Source organism: Lynx canadensis, chromosome D1 (assembly GCF_007474595.2).
Source record: "Lynx canadensis isolate LIC74 chromosome D1, mLynCan4.pri.v2, whole genome shotgun sequence".
NCBI classification, from domain to species: domain Eukaryota; kingdom Metazoa; phylum Chordata; class Mammalia; order Carnivora; family Felidae; genus Lynx; species Lynx canadensis.
The window spans coordinates 48573181-48600384 of record NC_044312.2 but is presented as its reverse complement, the minus strand read 5'-3'; the positions used below and the strand labels follow the sequence as shown (position 1 = coordinate 48600384).

At 36.9% G+C, this 27204-nt stretch overlaps 1 protein-coding gene across 1 annotated transcript in view; it reads right to left on the bottom strand.

Annotated features, from left to right (window-relative positions):
• Positions 1 to 27204, bottom strand: part of DLG2 (discs large MAGUK scaffold protein 2) — a 780826-nt gene that overhangs the window by 624327 nt on the left and 129295 nt on the right. The window contains exons 3-4 of the mRNA XM_032595102.1: positions 22218 to 22268; position 17508 (exon numbers count right to left, since the gene is read on the bottom strand). Of these exons, the coding sequence (XP_032450993.1) occupies position 17508; positions 22218 to 22268 (52 nt within the window). The remainder of the gene's footprint in view (positions 1 to 17507; positions 17509 to 22217; positions 22269 to 27204) is intronic.

Sequence of the window (27204 nt, the reverse complement as noted above, 5' to 3'; positions counted from 1 at the left end):
TGGTTTTGAGCTTGTACTTGCAGAATTCTGCCATGTGAAGGGGCGGTGATGGAGACGTTCTTAGAAAAGAACACAGGAAGCAAGATAAATTACTTGACTCCCTCCTGTATGCTTCTTCCTCTCCCAGTTGGCAATGATTCCTGAACACACACATTGCTTATAAGAGCGAGCACCAAATAGTGGTACATTAGAAAGATAGAATTTTCATCTCTCCCTACTTATAAAAAGTTTTCTTTTAATTATGCCCCTTAATTTACCGAGAACCTGCCATGTATAAGGCACTGTGCTGTATGCCAAATAGTCACTGGTGAACAAAACGAAGATGCTATCTGCTTTCACATAGTCTAATATGTAATGGTAGAGGCAGATGTTTAAAAAGAGAAATAAGTAAGTACAAATAAATTCACATCTATTATGGGATAAAATAATAACAGGGGCTGGATAATTTAGATTTGAAGGTCAGAGGACAATACCTTGAAGGAAGCAATAGTTAAATCATGACCTGAAGGACATCTGGCAGTGCTAGGCAAAAAATGAGTGACACAGCATTTCAGCTGATGAATTAGCATTTTTTAAATCTTGGATTTTTTAGGCTTGAAAGTATCTGTGAGTCTTAAATAGGAAGTGGGGAAATAAATCAAAATTATCAGGAGGAAACAACCAGAATTATCTTTAAGGAAAGCTATATTTACAGAAGTTAGGTCAGAAGATTATTGCCCTTGACCAAAGGTTATTGCAAATATATTGAAAAGCTGTAAAAATAAATAAATAAAATTTAAACAGTTTAGCTAAGGTTGACATGCTGTCATACAGACAACCAAGAAAGCAATTTGAAGGAATATTTTTACCTCAAATGTTTCTCCTGTGAAGTAGTGATAATATGAAGTCATGAGAAGCATTTATATATCTCTATATAGATATATATAAAATGTAAATACAAGAGAAATTCAAAAGTCAACTATCTTCAAAGGAACAGAATGAGCATTCCAATGCAAATAAGGGAGGAAAATACTCAATTTTCTATTCTTGATGTTTTCAGTTCTGGAGGCATCACTGATGCCACATGATTTCTTAGGGTAGGGACAAAGAAATTGGTGAAAGTATCATCACTGAATAGCTATTTTGGCTACTGCAGATTGTACCTGCTGAATATTTTAAGCACTTTTAATTTCAAGCATCTCTTTTACATTGTAGTTGGGCCCAAAACACATGAAAAATACTGTGTTGCAAAATGCATACAGATAAACTGGAGGTGATACTTTCTTATTTAAAAAGTACCTCACATTTTTATTCATTTTATTCATCATGTTAGGTTTTGAATGCTCAAAAGAGCATATGACTTATCAGTTATATCATAATAAAAAATTTTCTCTCAGAGGAAGAACAATACAGGTTGTATTTTTTTTTCCTAATAGTTTATTGTGTTGCTTTGGGTAAATCCTTACACCTCTGTGACACTCCATTTTCCTCATCTATCAAATCAATTATAGGGCTGAATTAGCTGTAACCTTCTCTGGCTCCAATATTTTCTTATTCTACGATATAAATTCCCTATTTTGATAGAAACCTATTTTTCCTTTCTTCCATCATGTATTTCTTACTAAGTACCTACACTCTGCTAGATACTTGGAATTCAGCAATGAATAAAACTGCCCTCACAGAAGATTAGCTCAGCAGAGGGATGAGGGATGGGATGAGGACTGACCAGGAAAGAGGGATTCATGATATAGTGTGATATGTACCTGGGTGTATAATAGCATCTAGAGTTCCTAGAGTTCCTGATCTAATCAAGGAAGTAGATAGATGAATCTTCCTGAGGAGGAAGAGATTCCTTTAGCAATTATAGCTTTACAACAACTACACAGTACACTTCCTTGAACTATTCTCTTAGTTCCATAGAAAAGAGGCAGCTTTAATATGGGTTGAGATGTGCTAGGAAGTTTAGCTTGGGGAATGGTGGGGACTCCAACCCCAAGTATACCAGGTCTTATTTCAGGCCTTGACAATGCTCAGCAGCACATTCATATTCAAAGATTAGCTTCTTATCTTCTGAATACCCACCAGGACACACCCACAATGCCTTTTGCCTGTTACAGTCATAGTCAACAGTGAAATAGGTCTGATTCCCAGCAACAAATATTTGAAGGTAGCATCTGTTAGATAGAAATAGAGCTTTATCACATATAGTCTTATCCAAAACAACCTTTCCTGTTAGGTGTGTGTGTGTGTGTGTGTGTGTGTGTGTGTGGTAGAGGCAGAGAGGAGAGAGACAGAGGTAGAGAGAGAAAGAACACAATGTGAGACAGTGACTCTTTTTAAGTCTGTTCCACTGATATATTTGTGGAATGCCCTTGATTCTTCTATAAGAGCAGTATCTGCTAACTCCATACTTAAACTTTTCCAAAGGTGTCTGAAGTCCAACCAAGTAGGGAGGAAGGGGTTACCATACCACTCACCCATGTTAGTCAAGGGATGAAGGCAATGACCATTTTGAACAGAAATTGCTATTTAGGGGGAAACATGAAATAACTTTCATGTGTTTTGGTAACTAAGGTCAATACAAATCTGTTCTATCTTCTCCACAGAAATTCCTACCATCTAATATACTCTTCCTTTTACTTGTTTAGTTTATTTGAGCTCTCCTCCAGTAGAATATAAGCTCTCCAAGGGTTAGAGATTATTTGTTTAGTTTACTGCTATATGCCCCGAAGCTAAAACAGAACATAACATGTAGTAGGCAATCAAAAATCTTTAATGACTGGCTGAATGAATGAATGCTGCTAAACCAACATCAAATCTTGAGTCTACCTCATAAACTCAACATCTTGAGTGTATCTCTAGGTAGATTCTGGTAGGATGGAAAATTTGCATTTATGAATGGCTACGTAATTGTGGCAGAGGAGGCAACTAGGACACATTACTTGTTTTCTTCTTAATCAAATACAGTAAACCTTGGATTGTGAGTAACTGTTCTGTGAGTGTTCTGCAAGAGGCACAAACATTTCTAATAAATTTTAACTTGATAAATGAGCGATGTCTTGCTATATGAGTAGGATGTGATACTGAAAGTCACATGATCCCAACTAAACCAATGGTTCTTGAATTTTGCGTTGATATAGGAGTGCTTTGGATTATAAGCGTTTTTCCAGAATGAATTATGCTTGCAAACCAAGGTTTTATTTTGTATGTACTCTTTTTTCAGCAGCTACCAAGGGAAGTCAACTCCTAAGTTCTGGAAAAGGGGCCCATTAGTGTTCTTGACACAGGGATTCAAATGGCTGATAGAGGAGATAGTTATGGGGTGTGTCAGAGAAGGCTCCTAGAAGGAGAGAATGCCTAAGCTTACACAGGGAGTTTGAGTAAGCATTAATTAGGCAAAGGGGGTAGAGCAGGGAGAAGTATACTCACAGAAAAGAGGTGAGAAAAAGAATCCTATGAATTTGAGGAATTCTAAGTCATGTCATGTGGGTGGAGTCCAGATACAAGAAGGGAATAGTAAGGGATAAGCTGGAGGCTTAAGGGAGAGGTATAGAACATAAAGATCTTAGGTGTTGAGCCAAGAAGTTTGGATTTTACCTAAAAGCCAATGAGGAGTAAAGACTATCATAGTCTTGATTGATCTTGAGGAAGACCACAGTGGCCATGGTGTGAGTAACGTGCTGAAAGGGACTAAGCCTGGGGCATGAAGACTAGTTAGGGGGGCTGCTATAATCCTGGTGAGAAGTGATGGTGACCTGTAGAACAGAGTGTGTCTGGGGGAAAAACAGGTGGATTTGAGGGGGATTAGAGATGTGGAATTGATTCAGTGACTGGTTAGGTGTGAACAGTTAGGGCTATTCTCTGATTAAGCAGATGATGATGTCAAGGTGAGAATATCAGAGGAGGAAGAATGCTCTAGAGATATACAGTTGCATTACTTCCCTCTCCCCCTGGCTTTTCACATATGGTTTATACACTGGGTAAGTTACTGAACTATCTAGCCTCAGAGTCTCCATCTGAATAAGGGTTTTAATAACATCCACATTATAAGTTTATAGCAAGAAACAGGACTGGACAGATGTAATCAAAATAGCCAGGACTGAATTCTGGTCCCACTGTTTAATGGAAATACGATTTTATTTTATTTTTTAAAGTTTATTTATCTTGAGAGAAAAGGAGAGAGAGAGAGAGAGAGAGAGAGAGAGGCTGTATGGGAGGGGCAGAGAGAGGGGAGAGAGAGAGAGAATCTCAAGCAGGCTCCATACTCTCAGTGCAGAGCCCAATGTGGGGCTCGAACTCATGAACTGTGAGATCATGATCTGAGCCAAAATCAAGAGTCGGATGCTTAACTGGCTGAGCCACCCAGGTGCCCCAGAAATATGATTTTAAATCTAAGTTACTTAAGTACTAGAGTCTTCAGTTTTCCTATCTCCCAAATGAGGATAACTAAAGCTAAATGGTTGTTTGTTGTAGAGCTTAAATAAAACAATGGAGGCCTCAGCAGCACATCTCAGGTATTCAGGAACTATCGTTACTATTATCATGGCATTTGTGTTTAAAGGAAGTGGAATATTATAAACTCTTCTGTTCATTTAGTGGACCTTTTTCTAAGAAGCAAAGGAAGTGGTATGCAGTCTTGGAAAGGACAATGAACAACATTTTCACAGTGAGCTCATGAAGCAAAGAGAACTAGAAAACAATTGGCTAGAACTGAGATTTTCAGCAATGTATATTAAGAAACATTGGGTCGGGATCTTCTCAGTTGGCTAAAAGTTAATTTGTGTTTGCAGTCAAGGCCAGGTCTCTGGAGAGTTCTACGTGGCAAGGGAAGTGGGTACTAACACTTGTTAAAACTTAGTGTGTTTCCATTGAGGCCCAGTAAAACAGTAGATTTCAAATTTCTGGGAGCTAAAAGTTCTAAAGCATGTATTACATTCATACAAAGCAGGAGGTGGAAATGTTTCACTGCATTCTTCTTTTGGAAATTCTACTAAGGATTCTGGTCTGTCCAAGGGAACCTCATGCCAATGGCAGAACTGAAGGAGGACAGCAGAAATAAAAACACTACAAAATATTCCATGGGCTCCTTCTAACCAGACTGTGGTCCCAGGCCATGCAAGGCAGGGGACTGTGATGAGAATCACAGATTTTCCAGTATGGAGTATGTTTTTGGCTACAACTGTGAGTCCGTGGCAATTTACCAGACAGCAGGAAATTCTGTGGTGGTTTGGGGCCTGGCAATTCATTGGTAGCTTATAAAAGCTCAGAAGGTTCAATTTTCTCCTGAGGTTTTGAAACTATGCAGCTTTGACATGCTTCATATGAAACTGCCTAACTATGGTTATTTAATCTCCTTCTGTAGACTTTTTAAGAACTCACAACCATTGTAACTATTAAAAAAATAGCCCCACATATTCACAGTGAAGCTGAGTTTCTGTGAATGAGGTTACAGCAGTGTTGGAGGACATAACTTTTGAGGTGACGTGACCATACTGTGTGTGTTTGCGTGTGTGTGTGTGTGTGTGTGTGTGTGTTTAAAATACTGTCTCCACATCTTGTATTCCTTATTACAATAGACATTTTATAGCTCAAGCAAGTTTGGGAAGCACCAATTTGTTCTCAAGGTTATTGTCAACAGATGTTTTATTATTTTGATCATATACGACAAGTCGGTTAAAAGACCTGCTGTATGTGGGGCACCCAACATAAAATAATCTGAAAGAATGAAAGAATGTTTCCACCATATGGTTTAGTCTGCATGTGGCTATAAATTGTGCATTATGGATGTGAACTGCGTTAATATTCAATTTCCTTTCTCAGGATTCTAAGAATGATACACAGCCTTCTAAGACTAATTCATTAATTCAATAACCCTGAGATTTAAAAGGTAACTGATTTCACAGTCAGTGCTGCCTTCATTTAATGTCATTACTCTTCCTTCCCCACTGAGCACAAATGCAGACTCTACGCTCAAGTTAAGAAATATCCTTTGGGAACCAGAGGCTAAGAATTCTTCTATCAGCTGTTCAAATGCCAAGCTTTCCAAAGAGAAAATCCCCTCGCTATGTGAAACACCACAGTCAGCCCTGACAATGCGTGGAAAGAAAGACCCTGAAACTATAGCGCAAGTGGTTCTTTGTGGAATTTTAGATTTGAACAGTTTCAGTTCAGATTTTTACTCCACATGCAACCTTGGGCATGTCAATTTATCACCCAGTGTCTCAGTTTGAAAGATAGTATGATAATTACTTCAGAGAGTTGGAGCAAGGAGGATTATAAAATGTAATGCAATTAATAAATGTAATCACAAAGTTCAGATGTCCTTAATATTTTCCCTTATATTTGAAAAAAAATCCTCTTCTTATCAGAAGAACAGACAGTTCGGAAGTGATGCATAGGTTGTCCAGAGAGAGCAGAATACTGCATTTCAACTGCATTGTCAAGTGTTGGCAAAGGATTTGGTCAGTTCACCTAAGAACATCCTTGTAGGCTTAGCCAAATATGACAGACCACTCTGAAAAGCATGTATCATAGTTTCTGTCAAAACATCCCAGGCTCAAGACCACCTGTCCCTAAAGTAACATGCTTTAAGAGAAGGTGGTTAAATAACACTGACATGAGTTTAATTTTGAAGCAATAATAACAAGCCCTCACAAAATATTTAGTTGCCTGTATATTTTATCACTGAATGCAGACACAGAAAAACATACCATAGACTAAGAAAAAGTCGCCAATGCAAAAGCCCAGGCTTTCCTTTTACCATAGCAAAATGAATAGGAGAGCATCTTTCTTTTCCTTTTTTTTTTTTTTTTTCAGGTTTATGTCACGGAACAAGAAGATGACAAGCCTGAATGACACTGTATGATAGTAGATCTCCCTGAAATAATGACTTATTCAGCAAGTCTGTCTTTCCTACTAGCCACTCAGCTCTGAGAGAAGAGGCTATCTCATTCACTGCCTATTGACAATATCTAATACACCCGTCACAGAAGAGGCGATCAATTCATGATTGTGGAGTGAACAAAACATGGACTCAGGCACCATGGTGGGAAGTCGATGCATATCTGCTGAATATTTTAGCAAGAAAGGTAATACTCATTAGGAGCACTGCCAAAGGAAGGGCACCATATGAGGAATAATTAAAGGAATAGGGGAGTAGTAGTAATTCTTCAGGAGAAAAGTTTTAAGGGAGAAAGTGAACTCTGATTTCTTTTTGTAATAATTCAAGGCCTGTCACATGAGGAGCTAGACCAGTAATAATAATGACTAACTCTTGTATAGGACTCACTGGGGACAGGCACTGTTTCAAGCACTTTATTTTATTATGAACTCATTTAGTCCTCATAATAACCTTATGAGGCAGGTATTATTATCACCCCTAGTTTTGAGATGAGCATAGTGAGGGGCAGACAGATTAAGTGACTCGCTCACATTCACAAAGTTCATAAGTGTTAAAGCCACAATTTACCCTCAGGCTAAATAGCCATAAAATCCACACTTGAAATACTTTGCTCTACTGGTAGCAATAGTGTAGTAGAAATTGCTAGAAGATCATTCAAATCAATGTAGGAAATGTTTCCATAATCTTCAAAATTTAGAAGGTGAAAGCCTTCCTGCCTTGGAGGTAAAACATAAAAACTTGGTATGTAGAAATGCTTCTCAAGAGCCTAAACTTTTATGCTTGTTGCTTTAAGAAAGCCAACTTTAGGGGTGCCTTGGTGGCTCAGTGGATTAAGCATCTGACTCTTGATGACTCTTGATTTTGGCTCATGACATGATGTCATGGTTCGAGAGATCAAGCCCCATTTGGGCTCTGCACTGACTGTGGAGCCTGCTTGGGATCCTCTCGCTCCTGCTCTCTACCCCTCCCATGCTCATTCTCCCTCCCTTCCTCTCTCTCTCTCTCTCTCAGGATAAATAAATACACATGAAAAAAATAAATGTTTAAAAGAATAAAAACGAGGCACCTGGGTGGCTTAGTTGGTTAACCATCCAACTTCGGCTCAGGTCATGATCTTGCAGTTCATGGGTTTGAGCCCCGCATCAGGCTCTGTGCTGACAGCTCAGAGCCTGGAGCCTGCTTCAGATTCTGTCTGTCTCTCTCTCTCTCTGCCCCTCCCCTGCTCATGCTCTGTCAAAAATAAATAAATGTCAAAAAAAATTTTTTAATATAAAAAAACAAAAGCAAGTGTTTTTTTGTTTTTTTTTAATTTTTTTTTCAACGTTTATTTATTTTTGGGACAGAGAGAGACAGAGCATGAACGGGGGAGGGGCAGAGAGAGAGAGGGAGACACAGAATCGGAAACAGCCTCCAGGCTCTGAGCCATCAGCCCAGAGCCCGACGCGGGGCTCGAACTCGTGGACCGCGAGATCGTGACCTGGCTGAAGTCGGACGCTTAACCGACTGCGCCACCCAGGCGCCCCAAAAACAAAAGCAAGTTTAAATGATTTGGGGTGACTTAAAATCTAATTTGGTATGAGAAAAAGTTTTATTTTGATTTCAGCTTAGTTTGAGAAATCAATGACCACATTGTAATATTTTCAGTTTGTTCTACCTGAAGAAGAGGGTGATCATTTGGATTTGATATTAAAACAAACCCAAAAACAAAAAGTAAGATATGGAAGAAAAGGAGTGGGGCTGGAAGTTAAAGATGTGAAGTTAGATTGGCCTTTGCTCTGCAGTGAGTGACTCTAAGGAACCTATGAAAACACTCTCTGAGCCTTTGTTTCCTCATTTGCAAATGAGGAGTGTCATGTTTTCTTTTTCTATTTCACAGAGAAGTATGAAGGATGAAATGAAATATCTGAAAAATATTCTGAAAATAACAGTGATATTAAGATATGATAAAATATATTCATTATATCATACCATATGCATTAAACGCATTATAATATATACATTATATCACATGACGAAGCATGAATACTACATGTATAGTAGAGCTAACAACCTCATCAATTTTAGCTTCAGAAAACATGGGTATATTTTCATGAGGAAGATTTCAAAAACACAAGTGGAGCACTGGTTGAACTGGATTTCCTTTTTTTGAATTAGAAGAAGGCTAAATATGCAAGACGTGATGTCATTTTTGTTGCTGTTTTTCCCCAGAATTGAGTTGCATTACCGAGGTTTGAGCAGTTTAAGCAGATGCAGGGAGTGGGTGGAGGGATGAGCCTGGTTTATTTCTCAAATATTAAGATATAATCCTAAAGAAAAATAAATACATCTCTATTCACTGACTTTGTTTTCTGTTTTGTCTTTGTCTTTCTCTTGAAGCTGCTTTCAGAGCTAACCTGAGATCTTTTGCCTTTTGGCTAAACGTTTCCTTTTGATAAATGTATAAGCCTTAAAGGCAGTCTGAATATATTACTGCTGGTCAGAGAATATGTGTTTTACTCCAGAAAACCTTCCATATTTTTCATGCTATGTGGTAGCACCACATATCACGGCAGAAATATCAACCAGCTCTGCCAAATGCTAGCTTTGTGACCATGGACAAATGTCTTAACTTCTTTGAACTACAATCTGCTTGTTACAAAATGGAAGCTCTAAAACTTATGTAATGACCTAATTGTTAGGATATGACATAACCACCACATAGAGACTAGCACGTAAGGTTCAAACTTTAATAAATGATAGAAATTGATATATTTTTTTGTAGCAGCTATTGCTACAAGCACCAGAAAGAGCATTGAGCATTGGCCTCAGCTTACAAAGAGGATGCTATTTATCTACCTACAGACAAACATAAACACATAAATACATGAAAGAAATATATGTAATGTATATTATAAAGTATATAATGTAAAATATAAAATATATATAAAAATCTGTACACATACAAGGTTTTTGTATATATATGTATATATATATATATATATATACACACACACATGTACATATATATACAAAAACCTTGTATGTGTACAGATTTTTATATATATTTGTATATATATATATATATATATATACATACACACATAAAAAAACCATGTATGTGTACATGTATATATACACAAAAAAACCATGTATATATATATATATATATATATATATATATATATATATATACAAAAAAAAAGGATACATATCCTTATCCTCTATCTCTTGTCAGAAGACTAAATAATTCTTCTAATGATTCAACTAGTGGTCTAGTAGTTCTTTCTAGTGATTCAAAACAGCCAGATTCCAAATAAAGAGGATTAAACCAAGAAACATTACAGCATTTGAGGGCCTTGAAATTTACAAAGAAGGCAGACACAATATGAGCACAGGTGATAACGAGAAAGCCCTGAGGTGATAAAAAGGTTGGGTAGGCTAACTATAACTGAGAGAATCTGACAAAGCTTTTCAGAGGAGGTAATACATGAACTGGGTTTTTAGGAAGAGCTTGTCAAGCAAAAACGGTAAGGGAGTGAAGAACAAGTTTAGGATCAGTAAAGCCTGATTGGTGATCCTGAATTAAATGCAAGGCAACATTCTTCTCAATGACTAAATGTGCATTGTTCAATTTATGCAGAGTCTATACAGCCTGAACATTTTAAGCTTAAAAACTAGATAATACACTGCAGAGGTTCTGATGCCTATGAATATTTTTATAACATATGCATCCCTTTTCTCCAAGGGATAGATCATTTGAAAGTTTAAAAATGTATCAAGCTCACTAAGCTAAGTAGATAAATATATACTTTTAAACCCACTGGTTATAATCATTTCTCAAATTTTTCAACTACCAGTTTTTCTCCTGTGCATCTATGTTTTGAGATATTACTAGTGTTTTTGTTTCTTCTCCCTGTATTTTTCCTTTTGCTTTCTCTCCATTAAAACAAGTTTCATTGTAGGGTGAGGTAAAGAGATGGAGGGTTGAAATCAGAAGGGGTGCCTCAAAGGTGGTTTGACTCAAGATGTTGCCAATACTGATACTTACCCATTTATCAACTCTGCCATCTAAAATCCTCTTTCAATCTGAAGCTGGAATCTTCTCATAGCCATAAATGGCTCCATGCTACTATCTGATCTACAGACTTCCTCACTTCATGCCCATAGAATAGGGTGGGTTTCTGTCTCAGAATCCTAAGTAAGAATCATGGAATTCACTTCGCACTGGATCATCAAGCTGCATATCACCCAATGGAGGCCAGGGCAGTAGGATGTGCTAACACACTTACATCAGTAAGAATCCACCCCTGGAGTTAAGGTTCACCTTAGCTTCCATCAAACCACATGCACTGTGTGGCAGAGGTAGATATCTGAACTAAAATCTGGACATTTAGCAAAATGGAAAAGGTAAAGAGAATGAAATGGACAGCAACAAATGTCCAACCAACATTGGAAAGGTATAGCAGAAAAGGGTAATGAATGTTGTAGCAGTTACTTGTGCAGAAAACTGACTAATGTAGTTAAAGGTTGTCTTGTCACTGTATAAGGACATAGAACTGTGGGGTAATTCTGGAGATGGCTGAAGTGGCTGGGAAGAGAAGCACTAAGAATGACTGAGGTTATTGTTGCTGCTAGCCTAACAGTTGACCTACTGATACTTTATTTGTTGCTGCCCTAGCTACATCAGTTAGGGTTTGTTCAGTTGTGAGTACCATGAGACCTAGTTTTTTTTACCATTTCTCAAGATCTGTTATTTAGTGACCCATGTGTGATTTCTGGTAGCCTGTATTGCTCCTTTGCTTTCCAGTACCTCCACCATACTCCTGAACAGTTGGGGCACCCCAAGAGAGAGCTTTCCTTGCAAAATTTTCTTAACCATCCATATCTTGTTGATACAAGTCTTGGAGATGGATCTACTCTGGTTAGAAAACTAAACTTGGGAATAATAGAGTTTTGTCATTTCTGTGTAAGTCTTTCCATTGTGGATTCGGTGTAAAACATGTTAGGCTTAGAAGTACCATTACACTAGCATTAAATGTGCTTATAATAATCAGGGGCCATGTCAAAGAAAGATTGGGGGGGGGGTAATAATAGCATAACAAGTGGTTCACAGAAGAAAATATATTGGCCACTTTAGACAATGTGAGGGCACCGAGGCCAGACTAATGAACTAGAAGGGAGCACTTGTTAATACTTTGGTCACAGAAGGTTTGTGAGGTGAAAGAAGGGAGATAACTCAGCTGGGAGTTTATAAAGAAAAATGGAGATGGTTGGAGTCAGCAGCTGAATTTCAGCTAAATGTAGTTTGTGCCGATTCATCTAAATCAGTCCTTTGAGGTATGTTTACCAGGAGCTCCTCAATCCCAAGACTTTGGTGCTTACATTTAAAGAAAAGTTAGATTAATGACCCCTCAAACGTCTGTAAACTATATTTCTAGCAGTTTTTTTTCTGACATCTGAGTCCAGTAGTTAATACTGCAAACCACTTTCCACATGTACTGAAGCTTACTCATTCCCAAATCAGAAAAGTTTCTAGACAGTAGAAACCTAAATTCATAGACCTGTCACTGGCCATTCTTTTTACCTGCCACTTTTTTTATTGCTTTTTTATTTCTGGTAGTTGGAACACAGTAATGGGTTACTTTAAAGGAGATGGTATGTGCAAGCTTTGGAGTATTAAGGTTTACTGCAACCTGCCAGCACTATTTGAGTAGAGAGCTTTGCTTTATGACTCTACCTTAGTGGTGAGAGACGGGACTAGAATTTAGAAAAGGTAAAGAATGAAAGCAAGGCAATATTTATTTTGAGAATGGGCTATGGCCAGAGGAGCCTAGGCCATGACCTATGACCTACTCAATAACTTGAGCACAGTGATAGCTGAACTATAAGTGAAGACTCAGTTAGCCATTGGATAGGGAATGGAGTCTTTGTCTTTAGGACCGACCTAAATTGGAGGCTACCAGTTTATTTGTCTCTCTCTATCCTCCTTCATTCATGCCTTCCTCCTTACGTACTTCCGGGCATTTCCTTCCTCTCAGCAATCACTCAACCTTCCTTCTGTCCTGTAGTCATTACTTTACTTCCGTCCTTCCGTACTTATCCAAGCTATTTGTTCCCATCTCAACTCTTCCTCTCTTCTTCTTACCCTCCTTCTCTCTCTCCCTTTCTTCTATCTCTAGCTTTCTCTCAGGAATCCTCCTTTTCTCAGATAAGCCTACTCTACATGGCAGGAAGCCCAGAGGGCAACTGGCCACTCTCCTGCCTCTTATCTCCCAGCTTTAGTCCACAGTTGTACTGCAGCACACCCCTCCATACTCCACACTTTAGTGTGAAAAATCCTGAGGAGCACATTTATTGGCTCAGTTTGGTTCAGGTGTCAACCCCTCAACTGTGCATGAAATTACTCAGAATGTTTTCAAAATAAAGATGTCCCATGTTCTACCCTCCCAAGGTTCTTACTCATTTAGCCTAGGGTAGGGCTCAGGTACCAGTATTGTTTTTTTACTGGCTCACCAGGTAATTCCAATTCATAGCTCTAGACCAATCAACTGTGTGGTAGTTGTCCCCAGACAACTGGCAGTTGTGCCCAGAACAACATGGTTAGAATGGGGAAAGGAGCCGTTTCCCTAAAGGAAGATGTTCCTTCTGTCAGCTCTTTTGGATGCAACAATAGCTGCCCACTTTATCACATGTAGAGATTGGAAGTAGGGGATTATGGGAATGCAAGATTTTGTGGAGGTATCAAAACATCTGTAGCAAATATCATAATCTGAAGATATTGAAAACAAAAGAATACACTGTAACTGCTTGTCTAGCCTGGACTAAATTCTTGTTAGTTAACAAAGAACTGAGCTACAAACAGTACTGTGTTATTCTACAGGAAGCTATGGCTGCAAACTTAAAGGCAGGCTCCATTTATGTGCTTGATATGCTTGAAAAATACATGGATAATTGGATATATGTACATTTAGGGGATCACTTAAGAAGCTTATCATTTACCATAAATGCAGTCACACACATACAGGGGAAAGAGGAAGCATGCGTTTGTCACTTGACCTAGCCTCAGAATCATAGCCTGAACTTACATGAACAGTGACATCTTAGAAAAAAAAATGGGGGCATCTGGGTGGCTCACTTGGTTAAGCATCCAAATTTGGCTCAGGCCATGATCTCACAGTTCATGAATTCAAGCCCTGCATTCGGGCTTTCTACTGTTAGCACAGAGCCCACTTCAGATCCTCTGTCTCCCTTTCCCTCTGCCTCTCTCTCTCTCTCTCAAAAATAAACAAACAATTTAGAAAAAAAAATGAAGCCTACATAAGTGTGTATGTGTGCATGTCACATTTTATAATAGCAAATAATATTGAACACCTATGATGTTCCATTAACTCTTTTATGCATTATACATATATTATTTCTATTTTTCACCACATGCTATATGATAGATATTAGTATCTTACTCATTAGGGAGAAAACTGAGGCTTTAATAGGTTAAGTAACTTGCTTAAGGTCACATAGAAAGTGGCTGATCCTGGATTCAAAGTAAGGTCTGAGTACAAAGACTGTGTTCCTTTCCAGTGCTTATATAAACCTACTCTGTTCCATAAATCTTGTGATATTTTCCACTAAGCCAATAAAGGTCTGATCAAAATTCATACATATTAAGTAAATATTTTTGTTTATAACTAAATACACATTTATGTTTGAATGGTTTCTATGCACATACTATTTGTATACACTGTGCCTTATATTTCAAACACACTTAAAATATACACTGATAATTGAATATATAAAATTTGTAATTCATTTAAGAAATGTACCTATTATTAAAAATTATTTAACTAGACTAGAATAAGACTGTGCTACAGATGACTATATATATACAGATGACAAATATCATTGGGACTCTGGCTTTTTATTCCTGTTATGTTAAATTGGAGAAAGTTTCAGAGACACAGAAAAAAATCAGGAATTTAGAAACCCACAGCTTCCATGTTATTTGAAGTAATTAGATCCTTAATTCTATTTGAATTTGGTATTCTTCATCTTCATTAAAATTCAAAAATTTGAGAGAAATTTATTTGGCCTAAGTGATTCAGACATCCAATGATTTTCCAATTCATTTGATACCTGGATGAATCTAGAGGGTCCATCAGTTGTTGTCCATTAGACAACTCTTAATGGGTTTTACCCAGCAGTTCACAAATACTGTTTTCAGAATCCCCATGTTATCCACCTTATACCCAAATTATAAAGGAATTTGGAGGGTACAATAAATCAGTCACTTTACTCTGCCCTACAAATTGCTGTACATTTAGGAAGACAGCTCAGATCTTTTGATTTCTTTTTAATTGCAAAAGAATATCCCTGACTCATCAGATGGAACATTCAAATAATATCCCATGATCATACATCCTGCGGCTGTCAGGACAGTACTCCAAATGATATTGTTATTGTTTTTGTTTTTGTTTTTGGAGGCTGGGGGCATGGGTCAGAGGAGATGGCAGATAGTCATATAGTCACTTCAATATCTCTGCTAAATTGTAGTCATGCATGATGGTTAGGGTTATAAAGCCATGATGAATCTATTATCCATGCCGGGTAAACTAGCCTCTCTTGATATAAGTCATACTGGGGGTACATAACCTATTAACTTCATGCATGAATAATGGATAAATCACTTAGAGGCATAGACTTTATACTCAGCTACTTTTATAGCTGAGTATACTGTCGTAAGAGCCCATGGTGTCAGAAAGATATGAAATATCACAGGTGGCCAATGCTGAGAAACCCAGATTGTACTACTGAAAGGAATTTGTTGGATTATAATCTAGGTATCCTTGATTTTTCTGCTCTTTCTGGCATTTCCCATATTAAAAAGCATTAGAATATGTTCTTTTAACATCCTTAACATATTTTTTAAAAATTTTAAATGTTTATTTATCTTTGGGAGAGAGAGAGAGAACACAGGCGGGGAAGGGGCAGAGAGAGAGGGAGACACAGAATCTGAAGAAGGCTCCAGGGTTCAAGCTGTCAGCACAGAGCCCAACATGGGCTCAAACTCAAGGACCACGAGATCATGACCTGAGTTGAAGTTGGACGCTTAATTGACTGAACCACCCAGGTGCTTCTTCACATATTTTGAATATGTTAATCACCATATTCATCACCATTGGCAGAATTTAGCCGTTAAATTATATGTCTTAAATGGCACTATCTCCTGAATTATCTCCTGCATCCTATGAAATGTACACCCAACAACACAGCCAAAGTAATCTTTTTAAAACACAAATATGATTTTGTTACTTCTCTGTTTAAAATTATTCAAACGTTCTCCAGTGCCTTTGGGATAAAATTTAAAGCCCTCTGTATATTATCTAAAGTATCTATGTTCTCAGCCTGTCCCACACTCCAGCCTGGTCTCTCCCTCTAAGCCCTACCTCAAGGTGAGTGCCTTGAGGACTCAACTGGACTACTGGACTGGACTACTTGCAGTGCCTTGAGGATGTTATTTTTCCAGGGGTCCTTGAACATTTGCATCTGCTGTTCCCTGTCTGAGAGACCTTCTTCTTCCATTCCCTTTTCCATGGCTTGCTTCTTCTCCTCTTTCCTAAGTAAGCTCAGGTATAAAGCCTCAAGGAAGTACTCCATTCTGGGCCAGGTATCCACAGCACTCTGCTATTCTTCATGGTTTTTGGCTATTTACTTCTTTGTGTTTTCTACCAGGCTGTAAAATTCTATGAAACAAGGACAATGCCCAGGACTGTGCTTGACAAATAAATGAACATTAGACATTTGTGGAATTCACTATGCGTAGCAAGTGGCCAATGCACTGAACAATGATGCTGTAGAGGAAGAGGAGTCATCAACTTGTCCCGAAATTGTTCAGTAACTTCCCTTTTACTTTTTAAATCATCATGCTAATATAAAGAACACTATAATGAAATTCCTCCTATCAAGGAATTCATAGGTCAGTGGAAAAGACATATTTTATTCATCATTTAGTGTGAGAAGTTCTCTACTTGTATTAATTTATAATAAGGGGACCTTGCCCAAGAGGGAAAGTCAAGAAATGCTTCTTGGAGGAAATGACACTTGAACTTAATTTTGAGGGCAATCTAACTCAGTGGCAATGAGTTTAGGTTCTGGTATCTGTTGGGCACAGGTCTGAATCCTACCTCCATCCCTTACTAACATTGTGACTTTTAACAAGTTATTTAATTTCGGAGCGTTGGTGTCCTAATATGTAAAATGGAGTTGGCAATATCCACTTCATAGAGATGTATGTATCCACTTCATAGAGGTGTCACATAAATGTGACTAGTTTGTTACTAAATTAAATGTTTGATTTAAATGAAGAAAAAGTAGAAGCTGTAAGTTCTTATAGCAAGATCCATAACTTCTTAATCATTGGATGTCTGATATTTAACAAAGTAACTGGAAAAAAACTGATATGAGAGAAATTCTTATTAATGAGACTTGCTAGATCACTGAGACTAGTAGGCTATGTTTTTATTAAGCTTCTTTCCTGATCCTAATAAATAACATTTATGAGAACTACCATATTAGCACAAAGGAAATGCTAAGAATAGCATCTATACATGCTGTCCTAAACCTTTATATTAACTCATTTAATCATCACAAAGACCCTAGGAGAAAATTATAAACACTTTAGTTTCATTTTCAGGTATGAATATTAAAGCCCAGAAAGGTTAAGTATTCAGCTCAAAGTAACTCAACCAGTAAGTGATAGAGCCAAGATTCAAATGCAGGCCATGTGTCTTTACTTCACTGCATTTGCAGTGCTAGAGCATTGGCGTAATCCATTCATACATCAAATATTCAGAGTACATACTATATTCCAGACAGTGTTCTAGGCAAATTGGATACAGAAATGACTATGTATTTGCATACAGCATATATTTAGGAAGGGGGATAGATATTAACAAAGTGAGCAATAAAGTAATAACATAAATCTCAGATTGGTAAGTGCAATTAAAAAAGTAATAAAGCGGGCACGTGGGTGGCTCAGTTGGTTAAGCATCCAACTCTTGATTTCATCTCAGGTCATGATCTTACAGTTAGAACCTCACGTCTGACTCTGCACTTCATAGTGCCAAGTCTGTTTGGAATTCTCTCTCTCTCTCTCTCTCTCTCTCTCTCTTTGCCCCTACCCCACCTGCACATGTGCTCACTCGCTCTCTCTCTCTCTCTCACACACACACACAATAAATAAATAAACATTTAAAAAAGTAATAAAGCTATGAAAATGGGAAAAAAAGTGTAAGGGGGATGCTGGTACTAACTTAAATGGGGTGTGCAAGGAAGACTTTTCTGAGACATTTGAGCACATATTTAAATGGTGAAAAAAGCAAGTCATGTAAAGATCCAAGGGGAGGTTATTTCAAGAAGACAGAATAACATATTTAAAGACCTTGAGGTAGGAAAAGCCTGACTTTGGGGAGGAATGACAAGAAAGTACATATGGCTACAGTGAAATGTTATAGGAGTTGGTGGTGAGGGCATAATGTCAGAGAGAGAAGCAGGGGTCAGAGTGTATAAGGTTTTGCAGGTGATGATAATGAGTGGAATTTTAAGAATAAAAGTGGTATATCTGGCTTATTTTTTTGAAAAAGATTACTCTGGCTGCTTTGAGGAGGAGTGGGCAAAAGTGGAAACTACTGAAGTGGTCCAGGCATGGGATGATATTAGTTTGGACTTGAATTCAGCAGGGTCAATGGTACAATTTGATTGATTTTGAAATATATTTTTATGGTAGCACTGGTAGGATTTGCTCTGGATGCCAAGGGAAAAAGAGCAATTAAGCAAGACTCCTAGAGGATTGGGGGGGGCTGAATAATAAGAAAAATGATAGAGCCAATTAGCTAAGATGAGGAATATTAGTTTAGAAGTCGTTTTTGCCCCAAGGGTAGGGAGTGCAGGGAAATCATGAATTCTGTTAGGAATATACTAAATTTAGAAGACCTTCTTGATATTCAGCAGAGATGCCAACTGGACAGTTAGCTGTTTACATTTGGAATGCAGGAGAGAGGTCATGACTCAGATTTGGGAATCATCAGTTGACAATTGGTATTTAAAGCCATGCATGTGGATGAGATCACTAGGGAATGAGGAGAGATTGAGAAGAGGCCTGTCCACTGGGTTTCTGGAATGCTCCAATATTTATAGGAGGAGCTAACAAGGAGACTAAGGGTACCAATGAGATGGTGAATAAGTAGGAGAAATGTTTTATTCTGCAAGGCAAGAAATTATCATCTTGAGGGAAGGAGGCAGTGACAGCTGCATCAGATGCTACTGAGAACTCAGGAAAGAGAACTGCTGCTTGCATTTAACAAGATGGAACCTGTCAAGACTTTGATAAAGATGGTTTTAGGGCCACTGAGGGGATGAAAACATGAACTAGTTTAAAATAGGAAAATGAAGTAATGAATTGGAGTTATTGAAAACAGACAACTTTCCTCTATTTTTGGTAAAGAAAAATAAAATCATGAAACAATAGAAGGAGAACATTGGGGAAAGTGACATTTTGTTTTGTTTTGCTTTTTCTTTTAGGACTCCATTGCTAGAGGACTCTTCTCTTTTAATGAGAGAGATTACATCATGTCTGTATTATGTATATCCAGGAAAACATGAGAGAGCATCGGATATTGCAGGAGAGAGAGAGGAGAAAACTATAGAAGCAAAGTCCTTCAATGGACAAGAGGTTATGGAGTGCAGGTCACAAGCGAAGGGCTGGCCTAGTAAAGGAGCAGGGGACATTCTCCCATTGTAACAGGGAGAGCACACTAACAGACCTGGTGGTAGGAAAGTAAGGTGGTCTTCTTTGATTGCTTGGATTTTCTCAAGGACACAGGGAGAGAGGTCAACAGCTGAGACTGAGTATGAGGGAGAGGTGTTTGAGATTTGAGGAGACCAAGTAAGTTGTGAACCTATTGTCCCAGAGAATGAGAAAGTGATTTTTCTAAAAATGTATAGGAATTATTAGGATGCTTTGAAGGTTCACTTGAAATCAATAGCTGTATGTTTCAAGTGAGATGAAGGAGTGCTTCTGTGGACCCATTCTTTGCCCAGGTGCTGAGAATGGAGGACTGAGGCTTTGCTGGGTGAACACAGAAAGGGAGAGAGGAGATGAAATGTTAAAAGTGTGTGACAGGAAGACTTGGAGTATGGTAGGTGGGGTAGGGGTGGGCATACAAAAGATGAAAACTGGAGAAAACTGGAGAGGAAAGGTAAAATCTATGATTCGAGGTCCCAATGGAGTTGGAAGAAGTTCTGAGGTGGGGGTATTGGAATAGATGATAAGAACAGAGAGGAGGTGGTGTTCAACGAAGACAGTGCTTGACAGAGCTTTTTGGGAGGGAGTGCTGTTAATGGCAGTGACAAGGTTCAGAGTGACTGAGATGAGATGACACACTAGGTCATGAAGCAAGGAAGTGTCAAAATGTAGACTAGAACACACAGCTGTCTGACTCCCACTGAATGTTCTACCTCACACCAAAGTTAGGTTTGATTTTCTAACCTATAAAACCAGGGTAACAAAATGATGTCATATTTAGTGTCGGGGTGTGGTGAGAGAGAAGGGTTGATTCTGTGAGTGAGAGATCTTTGCAAACAGGGTCCTGCATTTAAGAAGGGTCACATGGCATTTAATGTTGGACTCTTACTATCTTTTTTGATTCTTAATAATTTTTAAACAAGGGCTCCACATTTACATTTTACACTGTGCTTTGCAAATTATATAGCCAGTCCTAGGGAGAAGATTAGTGATTTAGTAGGAGAAATGTGTTCTTTTTTTTCATTTGGGTTAATTTTCCTTAAGCCTCATTTTTCTTCATTTAGCATGTCATTAAAATTTAACCAAAGTTCATAATGGAAGTTTTAAAGAACACATCTGTCAAACACTTAACTTTTAATGTAAATTTCCTTTTGAAACCACTCATGCTCAATAAAAATTAGGCTAAGAATGAAAAATTCCCTGACTCAGGAAACTGCATAATCAGTAAACTTAAAAGAAGATATAAATTTAAGTGCAGGTCTAGAGTCTGAATTGATACTTGAATGATAAAGCTTAGAAAAATACTTACATTTTTATTTTTTATTATAAGCAAATTATATGTTTATTGTGGAATGTGTAGGAAAAAATATAAACAAGAGGAAGAAACTAAAAATTATCCAAAATCCTTAATAAGAGTTAACATTTTGGCAAATATCCTTCCAGGCTTTATGTATATTCTTATGAACACAAATTATTCATGTTAGTGCTTATAGGATTATACTTTAAACACCATTATGAAATGTAATTTTTTTAAATTTAATAAGATAACCTAGTTAGGCTTTCCATTCTTGTAGTTAAATAGTCTTAAAAAATACTATTATAATGTAATTTAATATAATTTTCTATTATTTGGACACACAATAATGTATTACTAAACACTTGTCTTTTTCAATCTGCAATGTTATAAACAATACCAATATGAATATTCTTTGTGTCTTTCTGCATTCTTATAATTTCTCAGTCAAAAAGGGTGCTCATTTTAAAGCTTTTGATCCATTTGTCCAAATAGCTTTTTTTAATGGTTGTAACAATTTCCAGGCCCACTCCGTGACAATGAGTATTAACCTTCCTTTAAAATTTTGCCAGTTGGACAGACAAAAATCATTTAGCATCATTGTTTTCTTTGTTTATTAATAAGTTTGAACAAGTTTCATATGTTATTGGTCTTTTCTTTTTTGATGAATGTCCTATTAATGCTTTTGGTCATTTTTTTTCTCGGCGGTTTTAGGCCTTCTTACTGTTTTGTTAACTATCTTTATATATTAGGGTTGTTACACAGAATTTTGCTTATTTGTCAAATCCTGCCAAGGACCTAATAACAAACTTGCAGAGGTCTGAAGGATTGCTGCATTTTTTTCCATGGGGGAGGTGGTTTTAAAATGCACTGCTTGTTTTTTTAAACTAAAAAATGCATGGTAATGGTAGTTATGAGATAGCATTACTAATGTATAAATGAAAATTTTTGTAATGTATCTAAAAATGTATAGCAAAACATTAATAATGGAAACAATAGGAAAAAGTGCTATACTAGCTCACTGAATATTTCTGTCATTCTCATTAATTTCTCCATATCTTGGCAATGCCATTTACATATGGAACATTCTGGTGATGTGGTCTGTCCCTGTGCCCTCCACTGCAAGCATTTCATTAATATTTTTGTTTTGAGTCCTGTTGGAAACTTCCAAGGTAAAATACACAATTGTGTGATTTCACAAAACAATCCATTAGGATGCAGAATGTTGAATGCAAGACTGAGGTTTTCAATTATTGGATTTTTCTTACCCTTTCCAATGTAATTTCTTCAAACTCATATTCAATTTCTGTCCCATTGACCTGTAAATAAGAAAAAAAGAAAGAATGTTAAATACATGTTGAGGGGGAGATGGCTGCATTTTTATAATGTTTGGGGTTAAGTTTCATACTGGCTAAGAATAAACCACACTTTCTTAATGTCTGTGATTTTATGTTTTCATCCAAATAAAATATAGTCTAAGCTATTATAAAATATATGAGCGAAACTACAAAAATAATCAAAGCTTATTGCATTCCTTAGAATTTGTGATATTTACGGCAGAGGGAACAATACAAAATAGGCATTGTGAGGTTACAAAGAATAAACAACCTAGGGGCAATGTTACAGTTACAAGAAAATAATTCCCTAATACCTTTTAAAATTTCCATGAATGAACACTAAAATACTACCTTAAAAAGTCAGTGGAGAAGGCAGTATAACAATATATCATATTTTGCCAAAGAAAAACATTAAGAATAACCATATCAGATAAGAAATACTTTTTTTTTTTTACTGGCTCAAGCTCAGGTAATTCATCCCCATTATCCTCATTATATTTATTAGGAAGCCCTGGACCATGTAATTATGCCCATATACCTTAGTAGCAGTAAGAAAAGAATGAAGTAGGAAATGTGTGAAATTCCTAGTGAGAAAGTTTAACAACATCTAAACTCTTACATTGACATGAATTTACAAAGAAAAATACTTAAACATAGCAATGTATAATATATGCCTTATGCATCAACAGGTGTGTATAAACAATAGATGAAGAGTTGCTTTAAAATAATCTAACAGATATTCAATTGCCATTGTTATCACAGAATCCTTTTCAGCCAGGCAAAAACCTCTGCATGAGAAAATTCTCAGCTGGCTGTGTCTTTTTTCTTACATGCGTCTTGGCAACATCATTAGTATTTAGGGATTGTCTAGAAAGACTAATTTTTAACTACCATGATTTTAAACCATCATTTTGGCAGGGTTTTAACCAGTTGACTTTCCTTCCTTAGAAGAGTTTAACATAGTTCTTGCAGACTGAGAGCTCTATAAAGATAAGGACCAGAAGCACTATTGGTTAACAGAGCCTGGAAAGAAAGAATTGATGAAGGGGGAAAACAAACAAACAAAAAAAAAGGAGTGACAGAATGACCGACTGAACTAAGTATTAATTTATTTAATCTTATTTGTAAACACAGATATTTGTGGATTCTTTTCCATAAGGAATTTGGATGCAGTGTCATCAATTGAAGGTGTGGTTATAATCAGCAACTATAAAGAACGACAATAGACTTTACTTATGTGTGTCCACCAGCCACTTAGAGCATGTTGTTGATTTTCTAATTACATGAGCTAATTGGTGAATCACATTTTACTGTGTTACTACATTATCAAACAGCCTTAAACCAAATTTGATTTTCTGGGCTTCAGCAAGTTAATGACTCATTGAAGAGGACTTGATGATGCTAGAAAGCTTTCGCAGCTTTATGGAGGTTTTTGTTCTTCATGTGCAAAAGTATAAAACAAAACTCCAGCTCCCTATATGTGTGTGTTTCCGTATTAATTCTTTTTTTGTTTGTTTTTATAACTTTCTTTATTTGATGGAAGACAGAAAGGAAGGATGAATTAATGTGATATGTTTTAATTCTCTCAGTATGGCTCTGTGAAGCTTTTCTTTGCTTCAGTGACTTCTCTAGAGTGAAGCCCTTCACATTATCAAAGTGCTGCAAAGTGAGGAGAAAAAAAAAAACTTCAAAGAAAGGAAAACAAGTCTCTGATAATACAATCTAAAGGCTCAGGCTGAAAGAAATTCTGTTAGGAAGTACTTAAAAGACAAAAATCCTTTAGTGGCATAACAGTGACTAGTCATTCATAGTCTACCAGAATATTTGCCTAACAATTCTGTGATCATGTATGCTGATTTTAGTTCCAACATTCACTATAGATACATATCCTAATTGCTATTCAAAAGATCCCTGGTCAGCTAGATGAACTTTTGGAGGCTTAAAGACTCTATGGGTCTTCAGTTTTCAACCCAAGAAAGTAATGTAATTTGCTTAATTCACTAGTATCCATAATGTCTTCATAAGAAGAGATGATGCCATCTAGATTGGGATGTCAACTTGCTTTTAAAAGAATACCATATGATTTCACTCATATGTGAAATCTAAAAATCAAAACAAATGAACAAACAAAAAGAAGAATGAAAGCTATAAATACAGACAATAGACTGATGGCTGCCAGAGAGAAAGGGAGGGGAAAGGATGGGCCAAGTGCATGAAGGGAAGTGGGAGATACAAGCTTCCAGTTATGAAATGAATACATTATGGGGATAAAAGGTACAGCACAGAGAATACAGTCAAAGGTATTATAATAGCACTGTATGGTGACAGATGGTAGCTACACCTGTGGCGAGCATAGCATAACAGAGAGTTGTTGAATTATTATGTTGTACACCTGAAACGAATGTAACATTGTGTTTCAACTATTTTCAAAAAAAGCAAAGAAACATCTTATGACTCTAACAGGATTTGGTAAAATTATAAAGGAATGAAAGGTTTTTGGAAGAGCTGAGGCTGTATTTCCACCATGAATGGAGAACATTTAAGACATGTTATCATAAGAGCCAGTGTGGGGAGTTCAGGAAAGCCATTAAGAGGTGTCTATTTTCTCATCACTAGAAGAGTGTGATCTATATTCTGCTTCAAGACCCCTGAGACAAGAAATCCCACAATTTCACTTGACAAAGACCTTGGGGTAAAGGATAGAAGGCACAACTAAGTATACTTCCATTTTAATCAAAGGTACGTAAGAGTGGGTTGTGACATTCGTGAAAATTTAGCAACTTTTCAAATGCGTGCACCAATACAGTATTTTTAAACATTTTTTTCCACATTTATTTAGAGGAGTGGTTGCTTGCTAAAGAGACAAGAAGTATAAACAGTAATTTCTCCCATCCATAATTTTATGTATTCCCAGGAAAAAACAAAACAAATGAACAAAAAACTATGCTGTGAATGGGCTTCCATTATCCTCTGGAGGAGCTTAAAGACAATTTATTGTCGGAACTTGCGTTGGTGGTCTCCCTCTCTGCCCAGTCAGTTTACCAATATATGTCTTTCAATTCATAAAACTCTCTTCCTGGAAAGAATTCTGTTACATGCATTTTTTTGTTGTTGCTATTCTTGACCGGTAATACTTCCTGTGATATTTAAGCACCCAGGTTATGTTTTATGTACCTGATAGTTCAGGGCCTGGACAGCTACATAGATTGGGTTCTGGCACTGACCATCACTTAAAGTCTCCTCTCACCTTGAAGACTAGGAAAGGGAGAGGATTGGCACTTTTGTAGATATAGAGGCAATTTCGCTATTTTGAAAAATCTGTTTTGTTTTTTTTTCAGATATTTCATTTTCCTGAACCTAATGGTTCTGTGGTGACAGCTGGTAGGTTTCTATGGGGGCTAGAAAATCAAATTGATGCCACACATTGTCCTGACTGATCCGGGCATGTAGCCTTCTTGGCATCACACAGAAGAGAGTGACCCGTTCAAATTCAAACTTGGTATTTAAACTTATAATTTCATAAACTTTGAATGCTCTCTCACTGCCCTTTTCCCCCTTCAGTGCTACTTCAACTAACTGCCCACATGATCAGATAATTTAAATGAGGTGTTTTTTAATCTTCTGAAAAGAGGTCTTTCATGAATAACACACATGAACTATTCCACATTTTAATGCGATTTGATTTGTATCTTAAGAAATGATTTCTCCAATTATTTTGTTCCTTGCCACATGTGTAATTTAATTAAAGCTAACAACATATTAAAATCTGGGATAAGTAAAGTTTTATACAACCCCATATCACATATTATAAAAAGTGCTTACAGAATAATATCAAAGTGTTGGCTTCTTAAAAACTAAACATAATTCCACATAATAAAAAATACTTGAGCATGTGTCATGTGCCAAGTGCTGTGACAGGTATTGAAAAAAATAGAGATTTAAAATATGATCCCTATTCTCAATAAACACACGGTCCTTAAATTGGCACCAAACATACTTAGGCCCCAGAGAAGTGTGATATCCAATATATGAAACATAAAGGTGGACTAGAACCACAGCTCCACTCTTGCCACATGTGAGGGCTGTTTGCTGTTTATATAGATTTGATTTCTTAGTAGGATATAATGTGATGGATGATGAACTAATTCTGCCCTTTATTAAAAGTAATTATGACATAGTAAGCAAGACATATCTAAGTATTATGGTTTTGCATATAAAGCTGTTGCTTTGGGAGAGGATGTGATGATCATGGAGACTAGGGCAGCTGGTTTTCATCCCTCTTGCCATTCCCAGAGCAAGACAGAGCCCCAGTCACTTTGCTTCATCTGCAGCTGCAGCAAACATGTCACAATGCTTTATGGCTCCTTACACTTGAATCTCCTATGTACCTTCTATTATTTTCAGTAGGTAAGATCATGATTTCAAGAGTGGGGGAAGAAAAAGACACCTCTTTGAATCCTAGTTCCAGTATTAATGAGATATGTGAATATAGCCAATTTCCTTGATCTCTCTAACCCTTAATACCCCCGTGTAGAATGGTATGAACAAGTACTTCCCTAATATGATTATTGTGAATATTAAATTAGGTAATTAATGTAAAATGCTTGACACATATCTTAAGTGATAAAGAAATTATACTTAGCTATAATACCATACAATTGTCTTCATGAAGTTGTTGGGAGCAATAAATAAGATTACACACGTTAATGGTAGGTCTTTGGTAGGTATTCAGTAGTGAGAGTTATTTTACCTAGCTGTGGATTAATAATCTACAAGATTCACAAGATTTATATGATCAATTATTGAATGTTTGTTAATTTCCCCAAGTAATATAAAATATAATTTAATAAGCAAATAAACGTGTTTTCTTCTACAAAATCCACTAAAAGCTTTTTTAACGTAAACATCTCTTTCCTGA